This window comes from Bombina bombina, chromosome 6 (assembly GCF_027579735.1).
Source record: "Bombina bombina isolate aBomBom1 chromosome 6, aBomBom1.pri, whole genome shotgun sequence".
Taxonomy (NCBI): Eukaryota; Metazoa; Chordata; class Amphibia; order Anura; family Bombinatoridae; genus Bombina; species Bombina bombina.
In genome coordinates this window covers 271,733,964-271,757,171 of record NC_069504.1, presented here as the reverse complement: position 1 = coordinate 271,757,171, position 23,208 = coordinate 271,733,964, and the positions used below count along the sequence as shown (strand labels likewise).

The 23,208-nt window shown below is 42.3% G+C and overlaps 1 protein-coding gene across 1 annotated transcript in view; it reads left to right on the top strand.

Moving 5' to 3' along the window:
* Positions 1-20,415, top strand: part of LEMD3 (LEM domain containing 3) — a 109,013-nt gene extending 88,598 nt beyond the window's left edge. The window contains exons 7-9 of the mRNA XM_053719223.1: positions 19,491-19,592; positions 19,848-19,954; positions 20,386-20,415. Coding sequence (XP_053575198.1) covers positions 19,491-19,592; positions 19,848-19,954; positions 20,386-20,415 — 239 coding nt within the window. The remainder of the gene's footprint in view (positions 1-19,490; positions 19,593-19,847; positions 19,955-20,385) is intronic.
* Positions 20,416-23,208: the final 2,793 nt, after the last annotated feature.

Here is a 23,208-nt window from a genome sequence, read left to right as displayed (position 1 = left end):
GATTATCCACTCGTATTTTAAGAATTGTATTTTAGGAAGTTGTTCATTTCTTGTATTTTAGAAGATTGTTTATTAAATAACACTTTTTTTTTTTTTTTTTGCACACTTTTCTTATACACACGTCCTCAATATTTTGTATTATATATCATAGAAGTATTTTAACACACATAGTGGACACCACCTTAGGCCACATATACCTTAGCAGGAATCTTGTAGCGCTCTTTCTATAGCATATTCTCTCGCTTCAACAGAGGCCAAAACTGAAGAGCTCTGAGAATTGCACGGAGTTCTAAAATATTGATTGGTAATCTCGCCTCTTGAGATTTCCAAACCCCTTGTGCTGTCAGATCCCCAGACAGCTCCCCAACCTGAAAGACTTGCGTCTGTAGTGATCACAGTCCAGGTTGGCCGAACAAAGGAAGCCCCTTGAACTAAACGCTGGTGATTTAACCACCACGTCAGAGTGTCGTACTTTGGGATTTAAGGATATTAACTGTGATATCTTTGTATAATCCCTGCACAATTGATTCAGCATACAAAGCTGTAGAGGTCTCATGTGAAAACGAGCAAAAGGAATCGCGTCCGATTCTGCAGTCATGAGGCCTAAAACTTCCATGCACATAGCCATTGAAGGTGCCGACAGGCTGCAACAGATTTCAAACGTCTCTTGTCCGAGACAGAGTCATGGACACTGAATCTATCTAAAAACCTAAAAAGGTGACCCTTGTCTGAGGAATCAAGAAACTTTATGGTAAATTTATCCTCCAACCATGTTTTTGAAGAAACACTAGTTGATTTGTGTGAGAATCTGCAGAATGTAGAGACTGAGCTAGTACCAAGATATCGTCCAAATAAGGAAACACCGCAATACCCTGCTCTCTGATTAGATAGTAGGGCACCTAGAACTTTTGAAAAGGTTCTTGGAGCTGTTGCTAGGCCAAATGGAAGAGCAACAAATTGGTAATGCTTGTCTAGAAAAGTGAATCTCAGGAACTGATGTTATGGATTAATCGGAATATGAAGACATATAATGTCCTTGCTGAACAAAAGGCTAAGAATAGTCCTTATAGTCACCATATATAGTCAAAATTTTCAGATCCAGAACTGGTCTGAATGAATTTTTCCTTTTTTGGGACAATGAATAGATTTGAATAAAACCCCAGACCCTGTTCCTGAAAAGGAAACCGGCATGATTACCCCTGAAGACTCCAGGTCTGAAACACACTTCAGGAAAGCCTGAGCTTTCACTGGATTTGCTGGGATACGTGAGAGAAAAAAATCTTCTCACAGGAGGTCTTACTCTGAATCCTATTCGATACCCTTGAATGACAATGCTCTGAATCCATTGATTTTGGACAGAATTTTTCCAAAAATTCCTTGAAAAACCTTAATCTGCCCCCTACCAGCTGAGCTTCATGCGGATTTAGGGTCTGACTTTGGTTTTTTAAATGGCTTGGATTTATTCCAATTTTGAAGGATTTGATTTTTTTCCTTATTTTGACGAAAGTAACAAACGGTTAGAAGCCTTAGATTTACCCTTAGGTTTTTTTATCCTGAGGCAGAAAAACACCCTTTCCTCCAGTAACAGTTGAAATAATAGAATCCAACTGAGAACCAAATAAATTACCTTGGAAAGAAAGAGATAATAATCTGGGCTTAGATGTCATATCAGCATTCCAAGATTTAAGCCACAAAGCTCTTCTAGCTAAAATAGCTAAAGACATGGATCTAACATCAATTTTGATAATATCAAAAATGGCATCACAAATAAAATGTTTAGCATGCTGTAGTAAACTAACAATGCTAGATATGTCAAAATCCAATTCTTGTTGCGCTAAATTCTCTAACCAAAAGTTGATGCAGCCGCAACATCAGCCAAAGAAATTGCAGACCTGAATATAAATCGGAAACTTGAATCATATCTAAGGAAAGCCTATCTAAAGGATCTTTAAAAGAAGTACTGTCTTCCATAGGAATAGTGGTAAGTTTAGCAAGAGTAGAAATAGCCCCATCAACTTTGGGGTTCTATTCCCAAAACTCTCTAGAAATTGTTGGTAAAGGATACAATTTTTTTTTTAAACCTTGAAGAAGGAATGAAAGGAGCACCTGGCTTATTCCTTTCCTTAAAAATCATATCAGAAATAGCATCAGGAATAGGAAAAACCTCTGGAGTAACCACAGGAGGTTTAAAAACAGCATTTAAACCCGTACTAGTCTTAATGTCAAGAGGACTAGCTTCCTCAATATCCAAAGTAATTAACACTTCTTTTAACAAAGAAAAAATATACTCTATTATAAACAAATAAGTAGATTTGTCAGTGTCAATATCTGAGGAAGGATCTTCTGAATCAGATTCTCATCAGATGAGGATAAATAATTGTTGCTGGTCATTTGAAATTTCATCAACTTTATGAGAAGTTTTAAAAGACCTTTTACGTTTATTAGAAGGCGGAAATGCAGACAAAGCCTTCAGAATAGAATCGGTAACAAATTCTTTAAAATTCATAGGTATATGATGTACATTAGAAGTTGAAGGAACTGCAACTGGCAATGTACTATTACTGATGGATACATTCTCTGCATGTAAAAGTTTATCATGACAACTATTACAAATGACATTCAGAGATATAATTTCCACAATCTTACAACAAATGCACTTAGGTTTGGTAGAACCGATGTCAGGCAGCAACGTTCCAACAGATACTTCTGAGGCAGGATCAGATTGAGACATCTTGCAGTATGTAAAAAGAAAAACATATAAAGCAAAATTATCAATTTCCTTATTTGACAGTTTCAGGAATGGGAAAAAATGCAAACAGCATAGTCCTCTGACATAGAGAGAGGCAAACAGCAATGGGGGTATAAAACTAATTAAAAATTTTGCGCCAAGTATGACTCACAACGTAAGAGAAAATTTTTTGGCGCCAACAATATCTGGAAATGATACACTTGCATCTCTGACGCAACCGTATGTAAGACTTCCGCATCGACTACGACGCCAGAAGTGACGAACTTGCATCAACGGACGTACTTTTCGTGCCAAAAAAATTATTGCGCCATGAATGACACAATAAAGTCTAGCATTTGGCGCACCCGCGGGCCTAATGCTGCCCGCAGTTTGAAAGCGTAAAAGTAGTCAATTTGAACAAAGACTAAACACCAGGTAAGAAAAAAATATTTCTTAATATGTTTTATTTCCCAAATATGAAACTGACAGTCTGCACAAGGAAATGCATGAACCTGACTTATGGCAAATATAAGTACAATACATATATTTAGAACTTTATATAAATGCATAAAGTGCCAAACCATAGCTGGGTTGTCTTAAGTAATAAAAAACATACTTGCCAAAAAGACACCCATCCACATATAGCAGATAGCCATACCAGTACTGAAACAGTTATCAGCAGAGGTACTGGAATATGAGAGTATATCGTCGATCTGAAAAGGGAGGTAGGAGATGAATCTCTACGACTGATAACAGAGAACTTATGAAATAGATCCCCGTTAGGGAAATCGCTGCATTCAATAAGTGATACTCCCTTCACATCCCTCTGACATTCGCTGAACTCTGAGAGGAATCAGGCTTCAAAATGCTGAGAAGCGCATGTCAACGTAGAAATCTTAGCACAAACTTGCTTCACCACCTCCATAGGAGGCAAAGTTTGTAAAACTGAATTGTGGGTGTGGTGAGGTGTATTTTTATAGGCATTTTGAGGTTTGGGAAACTTTGCCCCTCCTGGTAGGATTGTATATCCCATACGTCACTAGCTCATGGACTCTTGCCAATTACTTTAAATAAACTAATTATTTTTTAATAGAAAACTAAGCATCATTTGGCAGGTCCAGGTCACATCCCTGGGAAAGCTTCTTGAAAGTGATAGACAAAGGACAAAGTTTACTAAAAGAGCTTGAATGCTAGCAATATTTTAGATGCAGTTGTAATGAAGATGTGCTATAACTTGGTTTTTAATGTAGCGCTGAAATTCAAAAACCCTGGTGCACTGGTAGCTCAACAAAAAATTACTTTTAAAGTGAGCGGACGGTCTAAACAAAGCTATAGTCATATGGCACTATTTTTATAGCTAGAGCGTGGATTTGAAAATATTTTGAACTGTTCGCTCAACAAAAAATTACTTTCTCTTGTAAGGTGTATCCAGTCCACGGATTCATCCATTACTTGTGGGATATTCTCCTTCCCAACAGGAATCTGCAAGAGGATCCACCCACAACAGAGCTGTCTATATAGCTCCTCCCCTAACTGCCACCTCCCAGTCATTCTCTTGCAGCTCTCAACAAGGGAAGCAGCTAGAGAGATGTGGTGCATTAATGTAGTTTATCTTCAATCAAAAGTTTATTTTCAAATGGTACCGGAGTTGTACTATTTTAGCCTCAGGCAGAAAGTTTAAGAGTCTGCCTGTGGTCTTTGATGATCTTAGCAGGTTGTAACTAAGATCCATTGCTGTTCTCACACATAACTAAAGAGATGGGTAACTTCAGCTGGGGGAATAGCGTGCAGGGTCTCCTGCTCTGAGGTATGTGCAGTTTTAAATTTTTCTAGAGAAATGATAAGCTAGAAAATGCTGACAATACCGGATTTATTTAAGGTAAGCCTGATTACAGTGATTTAATAACGACTGGTATCATGCTTGCTGTAAAGGGTAATATTTTTATTATTTACTCTCATTACTGAATAGATATAACGTTTGCTTGAGGTGTATAAACGTTTATTTCATATTGGTGATAAAACTTTATTCTGGGGCCCAGTTTTTACACATGGCTGACTAGATTTTGCCTAGGGATAGTTTTTTATGGCCCTCTCACTCGGAGTACAGGTTGGGAGGGGCCTATTTTCCATTAGTTTTTGCAGCTTGAGACATCCAGCTTCCCTGAAGAAGTCCCCTGAACATATAGGACCTCTCTAAGGGGTTTTTGTGCCTTCCAAAGTCGTTGTATGGGCAGGTAGGGCCACAGCAGAGCTGTGGCAGTTTGTTGTGACTGTTTAAAAACGTTTATCGTTTTTTTGATCCGGTTTTGAAACTAAGGGGTTAATCATCCATTTGCAAGTGGGTGCAATGCTCTATCAGCCTATTATACACACTGTAAAAATTTTGTAAGATTTACTGCTTTTTTCACTGTTTTAGCAGTTTCTGTGATTGTTTTTCTCCAACATAGGTGTGTCCGGTCCACGGCGTCATCCTTACTTGTGGGATATTCTCTTCCCCAACAGGAAATGGCAAAGAGCCCAGCAAAGCTGGTCACATGATCCCTCCTAGGCTCCGCCTACCCCAGTCATTCTCTTTGCCGTTGTACAGGCAACATCTCCACGGAGATGGCTTAGAGTTTTTTAGTGTTTAACTGTAGTTTTTATTATTCAATCAAGAGTTTGTTATTTTGAAATAGTGCTGGTATGTACTATTTACTCAGAAACAGAAAAGAGATGAAGATTTCTGTTTGTATGAGGAAAATGATTTTAGCAACCGTCACTAAAATCCATGGCTGTTCCACACAGGACTGTTGAGAGCAATTAACTTCAGTTGGGGGAACAGTGTGCAGTCTCTTGCTGCTTGAGGTATGACACATTCTAACAAGACGATGTAATGCTGGAAGCTGTCATTTTCCCTATGGGATCCGGTAAGCCATGTTTATTACGATCGTAAATAAGGGCTTCACAAGGGCTTATTAAAACTGTAGACTTTTTCTGGGCTAAATCGATTCATTATTAACACATATTTAGCCTTGAGGAATCATTTTATCTGGGTATTTTGATATAATAATATCGGCAGGCACTGTTTTAGACACCTTATTCTTAGGGGCTTTCCCAAAGCATAAGCAGAGCCTCATTTTCGCGCCGGTGTGGCGCACTTGTTTTTGAGAGGCATGGCATGCAGTCGCATGTGAGAGGAGCTCTGATACTTAGAAAAGACTTTCTGAAGGCGTCATTTGGTATCGTATTCCCCTTTGGGCTTGGTTGGGTCTCAGCAAAGCAGATACCAGGGACTGTAAAGGGGTTAAAGTTCAAAACGGCTCCGGTTCCGTTATTTTAAGGGTTAAAGCTTCCAAATTTGGTGTGCAATACTTTTAAGGCTTTAAGACACTGTGGTGAAAATTTGGTGAATTTTGAACAATTCCTTCATGTTTTTTCGCAATTGCAGTAATAAAGTGTGTTCAGTTTAAAATTTAAAGTGACAGTAACGGTTTTATTTTAAAACGTTTTTTGTACTTTGTTATCAAGTTTATGCCTGTTTAACATGTCTGAACTACCAGATAGACTGTGTTCTGAATGTGGGGAAGCCAGAATTCCTATTCATTTAAATAAATGTGATTTTTGTGATAATGATAATGATGCCCAAGATGATTCCTCAAGTGAGGGGAGTAAGCATGGTACTGCATCATTCCCTCCTTCGTCTACACGAGTCTTGCCCACTCAGGAGGCCCCTAGTACATCTAGCGCGCCAATACTCCTTACTATGCAACAATTAACGGCTGTAATGGATAATTCTGTCAAAAACATTTTAGCCAAAATGAACACTTATCAGCGTAAGCGCGGCTGCTCTGTTTTAGATACTGAAGAGCATGACGACGCTGATATTAATATTTCTGAAGGGCCCCTAACCCAGTCTGATGGGGCCAGGGAGGTTTTGTCTGAGGGAGAAATTACTGATTCAGGGAACATTTCTCAACAGGCTGAACCTGATGTGATTGCATTTAAATTTAAGTTGGAACATCTCCGCATTCTGCTTAAGGAGGTATTATCCACTCTGGATGATTGTGACAAGTTGGTCATCCCAGAGAAACTTTGTAAAATGGACAAGTTCCTAGAGGTGCCGGGGCTCCCAGAAGCTTTTCCTATACCCAAGCGGGTGGCGGACATTGTTAATAAAGAATGGGAAAGGCCCGGTATTCCTTTCGTCCCTCCCCCCATATTTAAAAAATTGTTTCCTATGGTCGACCCCAGAAAGGACTTATGGCAGACAGTCCCCAAGGTCGAGGGAGCGGTTTCCACTTTAAACAAACGCACCACTATACCCATAGAAGATAGTTGTGCTTTCAAAGATCCTATGGATAAAAAATTAGGTTTGCTTAAAAAGATGTTTGTTCAGCAAGGTTACCTTCTACAACCAATTTCATGCATTGTCCCTGTCGCTACAGCCGCATGTTTCTGGTTCGATGATCTGATAAGAGCGGTCGATAGTGATTCTCCTCCTTTGGAGGAGATTATGGACAGAATCAATGCTCTCAAATTGGCTAATTCTTTCACCCTAGACGCCACTTTGCAATTGGCTAGGTTAGCGGCTAAGAATTCTGGGTTTGCTATCGTGGCGCGCAGAGCGCTTTGGTTGAAATCTTGGTCGGCTGATGCGTCTTCCAAGAACAAGCTACTTAACATTCCTTTCAAGGGGAAAACGCTGTTTGGCCCTGACTTGAAAGAGATTATCTCTGATATCACTGGGGGTAAGGGCCACGCCCTTCCTCAGGATCGGCCTTTCAAGGCAAAAAATAAACCTAATTTTCGTCCCTTTCGTAGAAACGGACCAGCCCAAGGTGCTACGTCCTCTAAGCAAGAGGGTAATACTTCTCAAGCCAAGCCAGCTTGGAGACCAATGCAAGGCTGGAACAAGGGAAAACAGGCCAAGAAACCTGCCACTGCTACCAAGACAGCATGAAATGTTGGCCCCCGATCCGGGACCGGATCTGGTGGGGGGCAGACTCTCTCTCTTCGCTCAGGCTTGGGCAAGAGATGTTCTGGATCCTTGGGCGCTAGAAATAGTCTCCCAAGGTTATCTTCTGGAATTCAAGGGACTTCCCCCAAGGGGGAGGTTCCACAGGTCTCAGTTGTCTTCAGACCACATAAAAAGACAGGCATTCTTACATTGTGTAGAAGACCTGTTAAAAATGGGAGTGATTCATCCTGTTCCATTAAGAGAACAAGGGATGGGGTTCTACTCCAATCTGTTCATAGTTCCCAAAAAAGAGGGAACGTTCAGACCAATCTTAGATCTCAAGATCTTAAACAAGTTTCTCAAGGTTCCATCGTTCAAGATGGAAACCATTCGAACTATTCTTCCTTCCATCCAGGAAGGTCAATTCATGACCACGGTGGATTTAAAGGATGCGTATCTACATATTCCTATCCACAAGGAACATCATCGGTTCCTAAGGTTCGCATTCCTGGACAAACATTACCAGTTTGTGGCGCTTCCTTTCGGATTAGCCACTGCTCCAAGGATTTTCACAAAGGTACTAGGGTCCCTTCTAGCGGTGCTAAGACCAAGGGGCATTGCTGTAGTACCTTACTTGGACGACATTCTGATTCAAGCGTCGTCCCTTCCTCAAGCAAAGGCTCACACGGACATTGTCCTGGCCTTTCTCAGATCTCACGGGTGGAAAGTGAACGTGGAAAAGAGTTCTCTATCCCCGTCAACAAGGGTTCCCTTCTTGGGAACAATAATAGACTCCTTAGAAATGAGGATTTTTCTGACAGAGGCCAGAAAAACAAAGCTTCTAGACTCTTGTCGGATACTTCATTCCGTTCCTCTTCCTTCCATAGCTCAGTGCATGGAAGTGATCGGGTTGATGGTAGCGGCAACGGACATAGTTCCTTTTGCGCGCATTCATCTAAGACCATTACAACTGTGCATGCTCAGTCAGTGGAATGGGGACTATACAGACTTGTCTCCGAAGATACAAGTAAATCAGAGGACCAGAGACTCACTCCGTTGGTGGCTGTCCCTGGACAACCTGTCACAAGGGATGACATTCCGCAGACCAGAGTGGGTCATTGTCACGACCGACGCCAGTCTGATGGGCTGGGGCGCGGTCTGGGGATCCCTGAAAGCTCAGGGTCTTTGGTCTCGGGAAGAATCTCTTCTACCGGTAAATATTCTGGAACTGAGAGCGATATTCAATGCTCTCAAGGCTTGGCCTCAGCTTGCGAGGGCCAAGTTCATACGGTTTCAATCAGACAACATGACAACTGTTGCGTACATCAACCATCAGGGGGGAACAAGGAGTTCCCTAGCGATGGAAGAAGTGACCAAAATCATTCTATGGGCGGAGTCTCACTCCTGCCACCTGTCTGCTATCCACATCCCAGGAGTGGAAAATTGGGAAGCGGATTTTCTGAGTCGTCAGACATTGCATCCGGGGGAGTGGGAACTCCATCCGGAAATCTTTGCCCAAGTCACTCAGCTGTGGGGCATTCCAGACATGGATCGGATGGCCTCTCGTCAGAACTTCAAAGTTCCTTGCTACGGGTCCAGATCCAGGGATCCCAAGGCGGCTCTAGTGGATGCACTAGTAGCACCTTGGACCTTCAAACTAGCTTATGTGTTCCCGCCGTTTCCTCTCATCCCCAGGCTGGTAGCCAGGATCAATCAGGAGAGGGCGTCGGTGATCTTGATAGCTCCTGCGTGGCCACGCAGGACTTGGTATGCAGATCTGGTGACTATGTCATCGGCTCCACCTTGGAAGCTACCTTTGAGACGAGACCTTCTTGTTCAGGGTCCGTTCGAACATCCGAATCTGGTTTCACTCCAGCTGACTGCTTGGAGATTGAACGCTTGATTTTATCGAAGCGAGGGTTCTCAGATTCTGTTATTGATACTCTTGTTCAGGCCAGAAAGCCTGTAACTAGAAAGATTTACCACAAAATTTGGAAAAAATATATCTGTTGGTGTGAATCTAAAGGATTCTCTTGGGACAAGGTTAAGATTCCTAGGATTCTATCCTTCCTTCAAGAAGGATTGGAAAAAGGATTATCTGCAAGTTCCCTGAAGGGACAGATTTCTGCCTTGTCGGTGTTACTTCACAAAAGACTGGCTGCTGTGCCAGATGTTCAAGCCTTTGTTCAGGCTCTGGTTAGAATTAAGCCTGTTTACAAACCTTTGACTCCTCCTTGGAGTCTCAATTTAGTTCTTTCAGTTCTTCAGGGGGTTCCGTTTGAACCCTTGCATTCCGTTGATATTAAGTTATTATCTTGGAAAGTTTTGTTTTTAGTTGCAATTTCTTCTGCTAGAAGAGTTTCAGAATTATCTGCTCTGCAGTGTTCTCCTCCTTATCTGGTGTTCCATGCAGATAAGGTGGTTTTACGTACTAAACCTGGTTTTCTTCCAAAAGTTGTTTCTAACAAAAACATTAACCAGGAGATTATCGTACCTTCTCTGTGTCCGAAACCAGTTTCAAAGAAGGAACGTTTGTTGCACAATTTGGATGTTGTTCGCGCTCTAAAATTCTATTTAGATGCTACAAAGGATTTTAGACAAACATCTTCCTTGTTTGTTGTTTATTCTGGTAAAAGGAGAGGTCAAAAAGCAACTTCTACCTCTCTCTCTTTTTGGATTAAAAGCATCATCAGATTGGCTTACGAGACTGCCGGACGGCAGCCTCCCGAAAGAATCACAGCTCATTCCACTAGGGCTGTGGCTTCCACATGGGCCTTCAAGAACGAGGCTTCTGTTGATCAGATATGTAGGGCAGCGACTTGGTCTTCACTGCACACTTTTACCAAATTTTACAAGTTTGATACTTTTGCTTCTTCTGAGGCTATTTTTGGGAGAAAGGTTTTGCAAGCCGTGGTGCCTTCCATTTAGGTGACCTGATTTGCTCCCTCCCTTCATCCATGTCCTAAGCTTTGGTATTGGTTCCCACAAGTAAGGATGACGCCGTGGACCGGACACACCTATGTTGGAGAAAACAGAATTTATGTTTACCTGATAAATTACTTTCTCCAACGGTGTGTCCGGTCCACGGCCCGCCCTGGTTTTTTTTTTTTAATCAGGTCTGATAATTTATTTTCTTTAACTACAGTCACCACGGTACCATATGGTTTCTCCTATGCAAATATTCCTCCTTAACGTCGGTCGAATGACTGGGGTAGGCGGAGCCTAGGAGGGATCATGTGACCAGCTTTGCTGGGCTCTTTGCCATTTCCTGTTGGGGAAGAGAATATCCCACAAGTAAGGATGACGCCGTGGACCGGACACACCGTTGGAGAAAGTAATTTATCAGGTAAACATAAATTCTGTTTTTTCTCTTAAAGGCACAGTACCGTTTTTTATTTTTTGCTTGTTCAGTTATTAAAGTGTTTTCCAAGCTTGCTGGTCTCATTACTAGTCTGTTTAAACATGTCTGACATAGAGGAAACTCATTGTTCATTATGTTTAGAAGCCATTGTGGAACCCCCTTTTAGAATGTGTACCAAATGTACTGATTTTACTATAGATTACATAGACCATATTCTGGCTTTAAAAAATTTATCACCAGAAGAAATTGACAAGGATGAAGTTATGCCGTACTAACTCTCCCCACGTGTCAGATCCTATAAATCCTGCTATGGGGACGCCAAGTACGTCTAGCGTGCCCATTGCGTATACCTTGCAAGACATGGCGGCAGTTATGAATCATACCCTTACAGAGGTATTATCTAAACTGCCAGGATTGCAAGGAAAGCGAGACAGCTCTGGGACTAGAATAAATACAGAGCTCTCTGACGCTGTAGTAGCTATCTCTGATACACCCTCACAATATACTGAAGCTGAAGCAGGGGAGCTTCAATCTGTGGGTGATTTTTCTGATTCAGGGAAGATACTTCAATCTGATTCTGATATGTCTACATTTAAATTTAAGCTTGAACACCTCTGTGTATTGCTCAGGGAGGTTTTAGCAACTCTGGACGAATGTGACACTATTGTAGTCCCAGAGAAATTATGTAGATTGGATAAATACTATGCAGTACCTACTTACACTGATGTTTTTCCAATCCCTAAAAGGTTTTCTGAAATTATTACTAAGGAATGGGATAGACAAGGTGTACCATTCTCTCCCCCTCCTGTTTTTAAAAAGAGGTTTCCTATAGACGCCGCTACACGGGACTTATGGCAGACGGTCCCTAAGGTGGAGGGAGCAGTTTCTACTCTAGCTAAGCGTACCACTATCCCTGTCGAGGACAGTTGTGCTTTTCTAGATCGAATGGATAAAAAATGAGAGGGTTACCTTAAGAAATTTTTTATTCAACAAGGTTTTATTCTCCAGCCTCTTGCATGCATTGCCCCAGTCACTGCTGCCGTGGCTTTCTGGTTTGAGTCCCTAGAGGAGGCTCTACAGGTTGAAACCCCGTTGGAAGATGATATTGACAAGCTTAGGGCCCTTAAGCTAGCCAATTCATTTGTTTCTGACGCCGTTGTTCATTTAACACAAGCTAACGGCTAAAAATTCAGGTTTTGCTATTCAGGTGCGTAGGGCGCTATGGCTTAAATCCTGGTCAGCTGACGTGACTTCAAAGTCTAAACTTCTCAACATTCCCTTCAAAGGACAGATCCTATTCGGGCCTGGACTGAAGGAGATCATTTCTGACATCACTGGAGGAAAAGGTCACGCCCTTCCTCAAGACAGGTCCAACAAATTAAGGACCAAACAGTCTAGTTTTCGGCCCTTTCGAAACTTCAAGAGTGGCGCAGCTTAAACTTCCTCTAACACAAAACAAGAGGGAACTTTTGCCCAGTTTAAGCCGGTCTGGTGACCTAACCAGGCTTGGAACAAGGGGAAACAGGACAAGAAGCCTGCTGCTGCCTCTAAGACAGCATGAAGGAGCAGCCCCCGATCCGGAAACGGATCTAGTAGGGGGCAGATTCTCTCTCTCCGCCCAGGCTTGGTCAAGAGATGTCCAGGATCCCTGGGCATTGGAAATTGTGTCCAAGGGGTATCTTCTGGACTTCAAAACCTCTCCCCCAAAAGGGAGATTTCATCTCTCACTTTTATCTGCAAACCAGATAGAGAGAAGCATTCTTACATTGTGTTAAAGACCTCCTAGTTATGGGAGTGATCCACCCAGTTCCGCAGGAGGAACAGGGACAGGGCTTTTATTCAAATCTGTTTGTTGTTTCCAAGAAAGAGGGAACATTCAGACCAATCTTAGATCTCAAGATCGTAAACAAAAACAGGGACAGGGCTTTTATTCAAATCTGTTTGTTGTTTCCAAGAAAGAGGGAACATTCAGACCAATCTTAGATCTCAAGATCGTAAACAAAAACAGGGACAGGGCTTTTATTCAAATCTGTTTGTTGTTTCCAAGAAAGAGGGAACATTCAGACCAATCTTAGATCTCAAGATCGTAAACAAATTTCTCAGAGTCCCATCTTTCAAGATGGAGACTATTCGAACCATCCTTCCTATGATCCAGGAGGGTCAATACAGGCACTACCAGTTTGTGGCTCTTCCCTTCGGTTTGGCCACAGCACCAAGAATCTTTACAAAGGTTCTAGGGTCCCTTCTAGCGGTCCTAAGGCCGCGGGCTATAGCAGTAGCCCCTTACTCGGACGTCGACTTTTCAAGTTGCCAGGTCTCACACGGACATTGTTCTGGTGTTTCTGAGGTCGCATGGGTGGAAAGTGAACGAAGAAAAAAGTTCTCTATCCCCTCTCACAAGAGCTTCCTTCCTAGGAACTCTGATAGATTCTGTAGAAATGAAGATTTACCTGACAGAGGCCAGGTTGTGTCAACTTCTAAATTCCTGCCGTGTTCTTTATTCTACTTCTGGCCCTTCAGTGGCTCAGTGTATGGAAGTAATCGACTTAATGGTAGCGGCAATGGACATAGTGCTGTTTGCCCGCCTACATCTCAGACCACTGCAACTCTGCATGCTCAGGCAGTGGAATGGGGATTACACAGATTTGTCCCCTCTACTAAATCTGGATCAAGAGACCAGGGATTCTCTTTTCTAGTGGTTATCTCGGGTCCATCTGTCCAAGGGTATGACCTTCCGCAGGCCAGATTGGACAATAGTAACGACAGATGCCAGCCTTCTGGGCTGGGGTGCAGTCCGGAACTCCCTGAAGGCTCAGGGCTTGTGGATTCAGGAGGAGACACTCCTTCCGATAAACATTCTGGAACTAAGAGCGATATTCAATGCTCTTCAGGCTTGGCCTCAGCTAGCTGCGGTCAGGTTCATCAGATTTCAGTCGGACAACATCACGACTGTAGCTTACATCAACCATCAAGGGGGAACAAGTTGTTCCCTAGCAATGTTGGAGGTTTCAAAAATAATTCTATGGGCAGAGGTTCACTCTTGCCATCTATCAGCTATTCATATCCCAGGAGTAGAGAACTGGGAGGCACAACAGTTAATAGTTAAATTACACACGTAACAAGTACTGACCACATGCTGCAATGATTTTTTTTTTTTTTCCCCTTCAACATTATATTGAGATGTATCTATAGTTCTCAAGGTAAAATTTTCCCTTTCTAAAATAAATTAAGATCTCTCACAGTACTGCCAGAGAGCTTTAGATCATCGGGCTCTTGCAGTTAAAGGGACAGTTAAAATTTAACTCATGATTCAGAGCATACAGTTTTAACAAACTTTCTATTTTACTTTTATTAAATTTTGCACATCCTTTTTTGTTCTATCTTTCTGAAGCACCAGCTCCTACTGAGCATGTGCACAAGTTTACATGGTATATGTATACTAGTCTGTGATTGGCTTATGGCTGTCACATTATACAGGGGGCCTGCAAATGGGGGGGGAAAGATAAATTTGAAATTCATAGTGTTATTGCATTGTATTTTCTTTAGGCACTTGTCTATTATGCAGTTCTCTGTATTTAGTGGTCCTTTTAAAGAGACGCTAAATGCACTTCATAATACCCCCTCTTTTTAATGTGATTTTTAGCTTTGAAAATTGAGCAATTTCTAATTCTCAAACCTTGAAATGTACCTTGCTGACTCCAAGGGTGGTAACCCTTCTACATACCTTTCACTTATTGGCTTTATTCTAATTGCAAAACAATTCACTTAATACTAACTTTGACAGTGGCTAGCCATGTTTGCAGACTAAAGCCCAGATCGAATACTCCAAATAAGGCATATGTGGGTGAGTTTGGCTATTAAAAATAGCTGAAAAATCCAATTATGTCTTGTAATTACAAGTCTTCTTCTTTCTTCTTTCTTCTTCCAAGCTTGCTGGTCTCATTACTAGTCTGTTAAACAAAGCTATGTCCAATATACCCTCACAATGCTCAGAAGCCGTGGCAAGGGATTTGCTATCTGAGGGTGAGATTTCAGATTCAGGGAAGACGTTGCTTCAGTCCGATTCTGAAATGACAGCCTTTAAATTTAAGCTTGAACACCTCCGCTTATTGCTCAGGGAGGTTTTAGCGACTCTGGATGATTGTGACCCCATTGTAGTTCCAGAGAAATTGTGTAAAATGGACAAATACTTTGCAGTGCCTGTTTACACTGATGTTTTTCCAGTCCCCAAGAGGTTTTTGGAAATTATTACTAAGGAATGGGATAGACCAGGTGTACCGTTCTCTCCCCCTCCTGCTTTTAAAAGGATATTTCCCATAGATGCGGCCATACGGGACTCGTGGCAGACGGTCCCTAAGGTGGAGGGAGCAGTCTCTACCCTAGCTAAGCATACAACTATCGCCGTCGAGGACAGTTGTGCTTTCTTAGATTCTATGGATAAAAATTGGAGGGTCTCCTTAAGAAAATTTTGATCTATCAAGGTTTTATTCTCCAGCCTCTTGCATGCATTGCCCCAGTTACTGCTGCAGCGGCTTTTTGGTTCGAGTCTCTTGAGGAGGCTCTACAGGTGGAGACCCCGTTAGATGATATTTTAGACAGGATTAAAGCTCTCAAGTTAGCTAATTCCTTTATTTCTGACGCCGTTTTTCATCTAACCAAACTAACAGCTAAGAATTCAGGTTTTGCCATTCTGGTGCGCAGGGCGATATGGCTTAAGTCCTGGTCAGCAGACGTTACTTCAAAGTCTAAGCTTCTTAACATCCCCTTCAAAGGACAGACCCTATTCGGCCCGGGCCTGAAGGAGATCATTTCTGATATTACTGGAGGAAAAGGTCATGCCCTTCCTCAGGATAGGTCCAATAAATTAAGGACCAAACAGAATAATTTTCGTTCATTTCAAAACTTCAAGAGTGGCGCAGCTTCAACTTCCTCTAATGCAAAACTAGAGGGAAATTTTGCCCAGTCCAAACCAGTCTGGAGACCGAACCAGGCTTGGAACAAGGGGAAGCAGGCCAAAAAATCTGCTGCCGCCTCTAAGACAGCATGAAGGAGTAGCCCCCGATCCGGGACCGGATCTAGTAGGGGGCAGACTTTCTCTCTTCGCCCAGGCTTGGGCAAGAGATGTCCAGGATCCCTGGGCATTAGAGATTGTTTCCCAGGGATATCTTCTGGACTTAAAAGCTTCATCTCCAAAGGGGAGATTTCATCTCTCACAATTATCTGTAAACCAGATAAAGAGATGCATTCTTACGTTGTGTTAAAGACCTACTGGTTATGGGAGTGATCCACCCAGTTCAAAGGGAGGAACAGGGGCAGGGCTTCTATTCAAATCTGTTTATAGTTCCCAAAAAAGAGGGAACTTTAAGACCAATCTTGGATCTCAAGATCCTAAACAAATTTCTCAGAGTCCCATCCTTCAAGATGGAGACTATCCGAACCATCCTCCCTATGATGGAGGGTCAATATATGACTACCGTGGACTTAAAGGATGCTTATCTCCACATTCCAATTCAGAGATCATCTTCAGTTCCTCAGGTTCGCCTTCTTAGACAGGCATTACCAGTTTGTGGCTCTTCCCTTCGGGCTAGCCACGGCACCAAGAATCTTTACGAAGGTTCTAGGGTCCCTACTGGCGGTTCTAAGGTCACGGGGCATAGCGGTGGCTCCTTACCTAGACGACATTCTGATACAGGCATCAACTTTTCAAATCGCCAAATCCCATACGGACATTGTCCTGGCCTTTCTGAGGTCTCACGAGTGGAAGGTGAACGAAGAAAAGAGTTCTCTCTCCCCTCTCAAGAGTTTCCTTCCTAGGAACACTGATAGATTCAGTTGAAATGAAAACATTTCTGACAGAGGTCAGGTTATCAAAGCTTCTAACTTCCTGCCGTGCTCTTCATTCCACTTCTCGGCCGTCAGTGGCTCAGTGTATGGAAGTAATCGGCCTAATGGTAGCGGCAATGGACATAGTTCCGTTTGCCCGCCTACATCTCAGACCACTGCAACTTTGCATGCTCAATCAGTGGAATGGGGACTACACAGATTTGTCCCCTCTGCTAAATCTAGATCAAGAGACCAGGGATTCTCTTCTCTGGTGGTTATCTCGGGTCCATCTGTCCAGGGGAATGAGTTTCCGCAGGCCAGAGTGGACTATAGTGACGACAGATGCCAGCCTTCTGGGCTGGGGCGCAGTCTGGAACTCCCTGAAGGCTCAGGGTTCGTGGACTCAGGAGGAAGCCCTCCTTCCGATAAACATTCTGGAACTGAGAGCGATATTCAATGCTCTTCAGGCTTGGCCTCAACTAGCTGCGGTCATGTTCATCAGATTTCATTCGGACAATATCATGACTGTAGCCTATATCAACCATCAGGGGGGAACGAGAAGCCCCCTGGCAATGTTGGAGGTTTCAAAGATAATTCTATGGGCAGAGGTTCATTCTTGCCATCTCTCAGCTATCCATATCCCAGGAGTAGAGAACTGGGAGGCGGATTTTCTAAGTCGGCAGACTTTTCATCCGGGGGAGTGGGAGCTCCATCCGGAGGTATTTGCCCAGCTGATCCAACTATGGGGCAAACCAGAACTGGATCTGATGGAGTCTCGTCAGAACGCCAAGCTTCCTTGTTATGGGTCCAGGTCCAGGGATCCCCAGGCAGCGCTGATAGATGCTCTAGCAATGCCCTGGTCCTTCAGTCTGGCTTATGTGTTCCCACCATTTCCTCTCCTCCCTCGTCTGATTGCCAAGATCAAGCAGGAGAGAGCTTCGGTGATTTTGACAGCACCTGCGTGGCCACGCAGGACTTGGTATGCAGATCTGGTGGACATGTCATCCTTTCCACCATGGACTCTGCTGCTGAGGCAGGACCTTCTACTCCAAGGCCCATTCAAACATCCAAATCTAATTTCTCTGTGGCTGACTGCTTGGAGATTGAACGCTTGATTTTATCAAAACGTGGTTTCTCCGAGTCGGTCATTGATGCCTTGATTCAGGCTCGAAAGCCTGTCACCAGGAAAATCTATCATAAGATATGGTGTAAATATCTTCATTGGTGTGAATCCAAGGGTTACTCATTGAGTAAGGTCAGGATTCCTAGGATATTATCCTTTCTCCAAGAAGGATTGGAGAAGGGATTGTCAGCTAGTTCCTTAAAGGGACAGATTTCTGCTCTGTCTATTCTTCTGCACAAGCGTCTGGCAGATGTTCCCGACGTTCAGGCGTTTTGTCAGGCTTTAGTTAGAATCAAGCCTGTGTTTAAACCTGTTGCTCTGCCATGGAGTTTAAATTTAGTTCTTAAAGTTCTTCAAGGGGTTCCGTTTGAACCTCTGCATTCCATAGATATCAAGCTTTTATCTTGGAAAGTTCTGTTTGTGGTAGCTATCTCTTCAGCTCGAAGAGTTTCAGAGTTATCTGCCTTACAGTGTGATTCCCCTTATCTGATCTTCCATGCTGATAAGGTAGCCTTGCGTACCAAACCTGGGTTTCTTCCTAAGGTGGTATCTAAGAATATCAATCAAGAGATTGTTGTTCCGTCACTGTGTCCTAATCCTTCAAAGAAGGAACGTCTATTACACAATCTTGACGTGGTTCGTGCTTTAAAGTTTTATTTACAAGCTACTAAGGATTTTCGTCAAACATCTGCATTGTTTGTTGTCTACTCTGGACAGATGAGAGGCCAAAAGGCTTCGGCATCTTCTTTCTTTTTGGCTGAGAAGCATAATCCGTTTAGCTTATGAGACTGCTGGCCAGCAGCCTCCTGAAAGTATTACAGCTCATTCCACTAGAGCGGTAGCTTCCACATGGGCTTTTAAAAATGAGGCCTCTGTTGAACAGATTTATAAGGCGGTGACTTGGTCTTCGCTTCATACTTTTTCTAAATTCTACAAATTTGATACTTTTGCTCCCTCGGAGGCTATTTTTGGGAGAAAGGTCTTGCAGGCAGTGGTGCCTTCCATTTAAGTGCCTGCCTTGTCCCTCCCTTCATCCGTGTCCTAAAGCTTTGGTATTGGTATCCCACAAGTAATGGATGAACCCGTGGACTGGTTACACCTTACAAGAGAAAACAAAATGTATGCTTACCTGATAAATTTATTTCTCTTGTGGTGTATCCAGTCCACGGCCCGCCCTGTCACTTTAAGGCAGGTGTTTATTTTTAAACTAGTCACCACTGCATCCTATAGTTTCTCCTTTTTTCTTGCTTGTCTTCGGTCGAATGACTGGGGGTTGCAGTTAGGGGAGGAGCTCTATAGACAGCTCAGCTGTGGGCGTCCTCTTGCAGCTTCCTGTTGGGAAGGAGAATATCCCACAAGTAATGGATCAACCCGTGGACTGGATACACCACAAGAGAGAAATTTATCAGGTAAGAATAATTTTGTTTTTCAGGAAATGCATTGTAGTTTTATATTACCAGCCTTAAAATAAAAAGGAAATTAATAACCGTGGGAAAAACACTTTTGCATATTGTTTCAGTGGTTGGCTTAATACTAGGCCTTCTAAGATACTTGAAATATCGCTGGACAAAAGAAGAGGAGGAGACTAGACAGATGTACGATATGGTGGTGAAGATTATAGGTAGGTATTCTTAAGTGTATATACAGACTAATGCACTAAGTAATCAAAATTGCTCAGGAGCAGTGAGGGCACTCATGTAAATTTAAGTGATTGCGCACGCATGCGTGTGTTCATGTCTATAATGGGGGTGTGTGTGGTGTTTTGTTTATTTTAACCTTGTACAACACACTTTAGTATGGCTTCTTTCATTGCTTTATGTAATGGTTTGGTAAAAGTTTAGACTTGTATGTATTAAGCATTTTTAATTTATTTCAGATGTTTTAAAAAGTAACAACGAGGCTTGTCGGGAAAATAAAGATTTACAGCCATATATGCCAATTTCACATGTTCGAGATTCTTTTATACAACCCTGTGACAGGTATGTATGGCTACTTTTTTTTTTTTTTAACATTTAATTTTAGGCAAAATTTACTTAATTTCTAATACTCCACACTAATATGAATTGATTTAACATTAATTTGCAACAATCTTTTGCTTGATGATGGTGTGCAAGGTGAAGTAAATTTATTTGAACAAAAACTCTAGTCTGAATATGGGTTCTAGGCAGAAATATATATATTACTGACAACTACAGCACGATATATAGACTAACACCATCACATGAATTGAAATGCCCAAATGTGATGAGCATTCACTTCAAATATAAAATATTTCTTTTATAAGATGGTGAGAGTCCATGAGCATCACATATGGTATTAAAGTCAAATCCTACAGAAGGAGGCAGAACACCCTGCACAACTTTAATCCCTCCTACTTTCCCATTATTCCCTAGTCTTTTTTTTTTTCCCTCCAGCAAGGAAGATGGTTAAACTTGAAGTGCTGACCTACACATCAATTGAAATGTGTTCTGAAACTGATGCGAGACCCGATATCCCCCTCATAGAGCTGGGAATGTAAATGAGTACTTTGGCAGTGAGTAAATCTCCCACTGCAGTTTGTCACTTGCCTGCCACAGGTGTCGATGGAACTGGTCCTGCAGCCTCCCATAGTTGGCAATGTCTGAGTACTCCTTCCTTTAGATCCTGTGTCAGTGCATACTACACAAGAGGGGCTCTTCTACTGGAAGTAGAGGGAGTACTGATGGGTAACTAGGTACTTGCTCTCACATAGCCCACAGTCTGTTAGCATGAACATGTACACATGTTTCACATAGCCTGGGGGACATAGTTACACACACCGGATATCACTACATAGTTTTTTTGTTTGTTTCCTTCCATCTTTTATATTGGTAGAGTCCACAGCTGCATCCCTTGCTTGTGGAAAATACTGAACCTGGCCACCAGAAGGAAGCAGACACACCCCAGCCGTAGGCTTAAATACATCCCCAACTTCCTCATCCCCAATCATTGTTTGCCTTTCGTCTCAGGAGGTTGGCAGAGAAGTGTTAGAAGATATCGGAGTAGTCTCTTATGGAGGGTAGTACTCTTCGAGATGGGACTGGAGTTTTAAGTAGTCCTGTCAGCCTCTCAGAGAATGTATGAAACTTAGAGTCCAGAGATGCATGTAGAGTCTTTCTGCGAAACCATCCCAACTCCTATTAATGGCTCCATAGGCAATCCGTGTATACAAGTTTCGCTGCCTGCTTTCTTCACTTAAGTTCATGTCAGAAGTGATGCTACTATCTGTCATGCTTGAAGGGCCATGTTCCTGTTCCATGGTGTAAATTCTGGTAAGATTGTTTCATATTTTATATACATGTATGATAACGCAAGAAGACAGGGTCACAGTGTGACTCCTTTTATCTGTATAGAATCAAGGGTTAATATCTCCTTAGGGGGATTATTGAACAGGGGGGAATAATCTTATGATTATCTGATTTTCTTTCTAATGACATGGTGAGTCCACGAATCATCATCATTACTGTTGGTAATCTCTCCTGACCAGCAGGAGGCGGCAAAGAGCACCACAGCAGAAACTGTTAAATACCACTCCCCTTACCCACAATCCCGTGTCATTCTCTTTGCCTGTATTCGTTGCAAGGCGGTGGTAAAGTTAGGTGTCTAAGATTTTCTTCAAGAGTTTATTTTTTAAAGCAGGACAAGATGTTCTGATCTTTGCTAAGGGTTTAGCCTTAGTCCATATTGGTCTCTTCAGGAGAGCAGTGGTGGCTTTTAAGCATTTGGGAACTTGGGGAGGAGGGTATAATCCCGTCTGTGCCTCTCAGTTTATTGCTGCCCTTGTCAGAAAGCCTGTTTAAGTTTGAACAGTCTTTTCTATTTTTCACAGGTTCATATGAGGAAAGGATGCCTCTTAAACTTTGAACTGCCTGCTGTCAGGCAGATACTTTTTATGGTAAGTGCTACATTATTTTACATGTTTTATTATCTAATATGTATTTCTTTCATGTAATTAGCAAGAGTCCATGAGCTAGTGACGTATGGGATATACATTCCTACCAGGAGGGGCAAAGTTTCCCAAACCTCAAAATGCCTATAAATACACCCCTCACCACACCCACAATTCAGTTTTACAAACTTTGCCTCCGATGGAGGTGGTGAAGTAAGTTTGTGCTAGATTCTACGTTGATATGCGCTCCGCAGCAAGTTGGAGCCCGGTTTTCCTCTCAGCGTGCAGTGAATGTCAGAGGGATGTGAGGAGAGTATTGCCTATTTGAATGCAGTGATCTCCTTCTACGGGGTCTATTTCATAGGTTCTCTGTTATCGGTCGTAGAGATTCATCTCTTACCTCCCTTTTCAGATCGACGATATACTCTTATATATACCATTACCTCTGCTGATTCTCGTTTCAGTACTGGTTTGGCTTTCTACAAACATGTAGATGAGTGTCCTGGGGTAAGTAAGTCTTATTTTCTGTGACACTCTAAGCTATGGTTGGGCACTTTTTTATAAAGTTCTAAATATATGTATTCAAACATTTATTTGCCTTGACTCAGGATGTTCAACATTCCTTATTTTCAGACAGTCAGTTTCATATTTGGGATAATGCATTTGAATCAATCATTTTTTCTTACCTTCAAAAATTTGACTTTTTCCCTGTGGGCTGTTAGGCTCGCGGGGGCTGAAAATGCTTCATTTTATTGCGTCATTCTTGTCGCGGACTTTTTTGGCGCAAAAATTATTTTCCGTTTCCGGCGTCATACGTGTCGCTGGAAGTTGCGTCATTTTTTGACGTTATTTTGCGCCAAAAATGTCGGCGTTCCGGATGTGGCGTCATTTTTGGCGCCAAAAGCATTAAGGCGCCAAATAATGTGGGCGTCTTATTTGGCGCTAAAAAATATGGGCGTCGCTTTTGTCTCCACATTATTTAAGTCTCATTTTTCATTGCTTCTGGTTGCTAGAAGCTTGTTCTTTGGCATTTTTTCCCATTCCTGAAACTGTCATTTAAGGAATTTGATCAATTTTGCTTTATATGTTTTTTCTCTTACATATTGCAAGATGTCTCACGTTGCATCTGAGTCAGAAGATACTACAGGAAAATCGCTGTCTAGTGCTGGATCTACCAAAGCTAAGTGTATCTGCTGTAAACTTTTGGTAGCTATTTCTCCGGCTGTTGTTTGTATTAATTGTCATGACAAACTTGTTAATGCAGATATTTCCTTTAGTAAAGTACCATTGTCTGTTGCAGTTCCTTCAACATCTAAGGTGCAGAATGTTC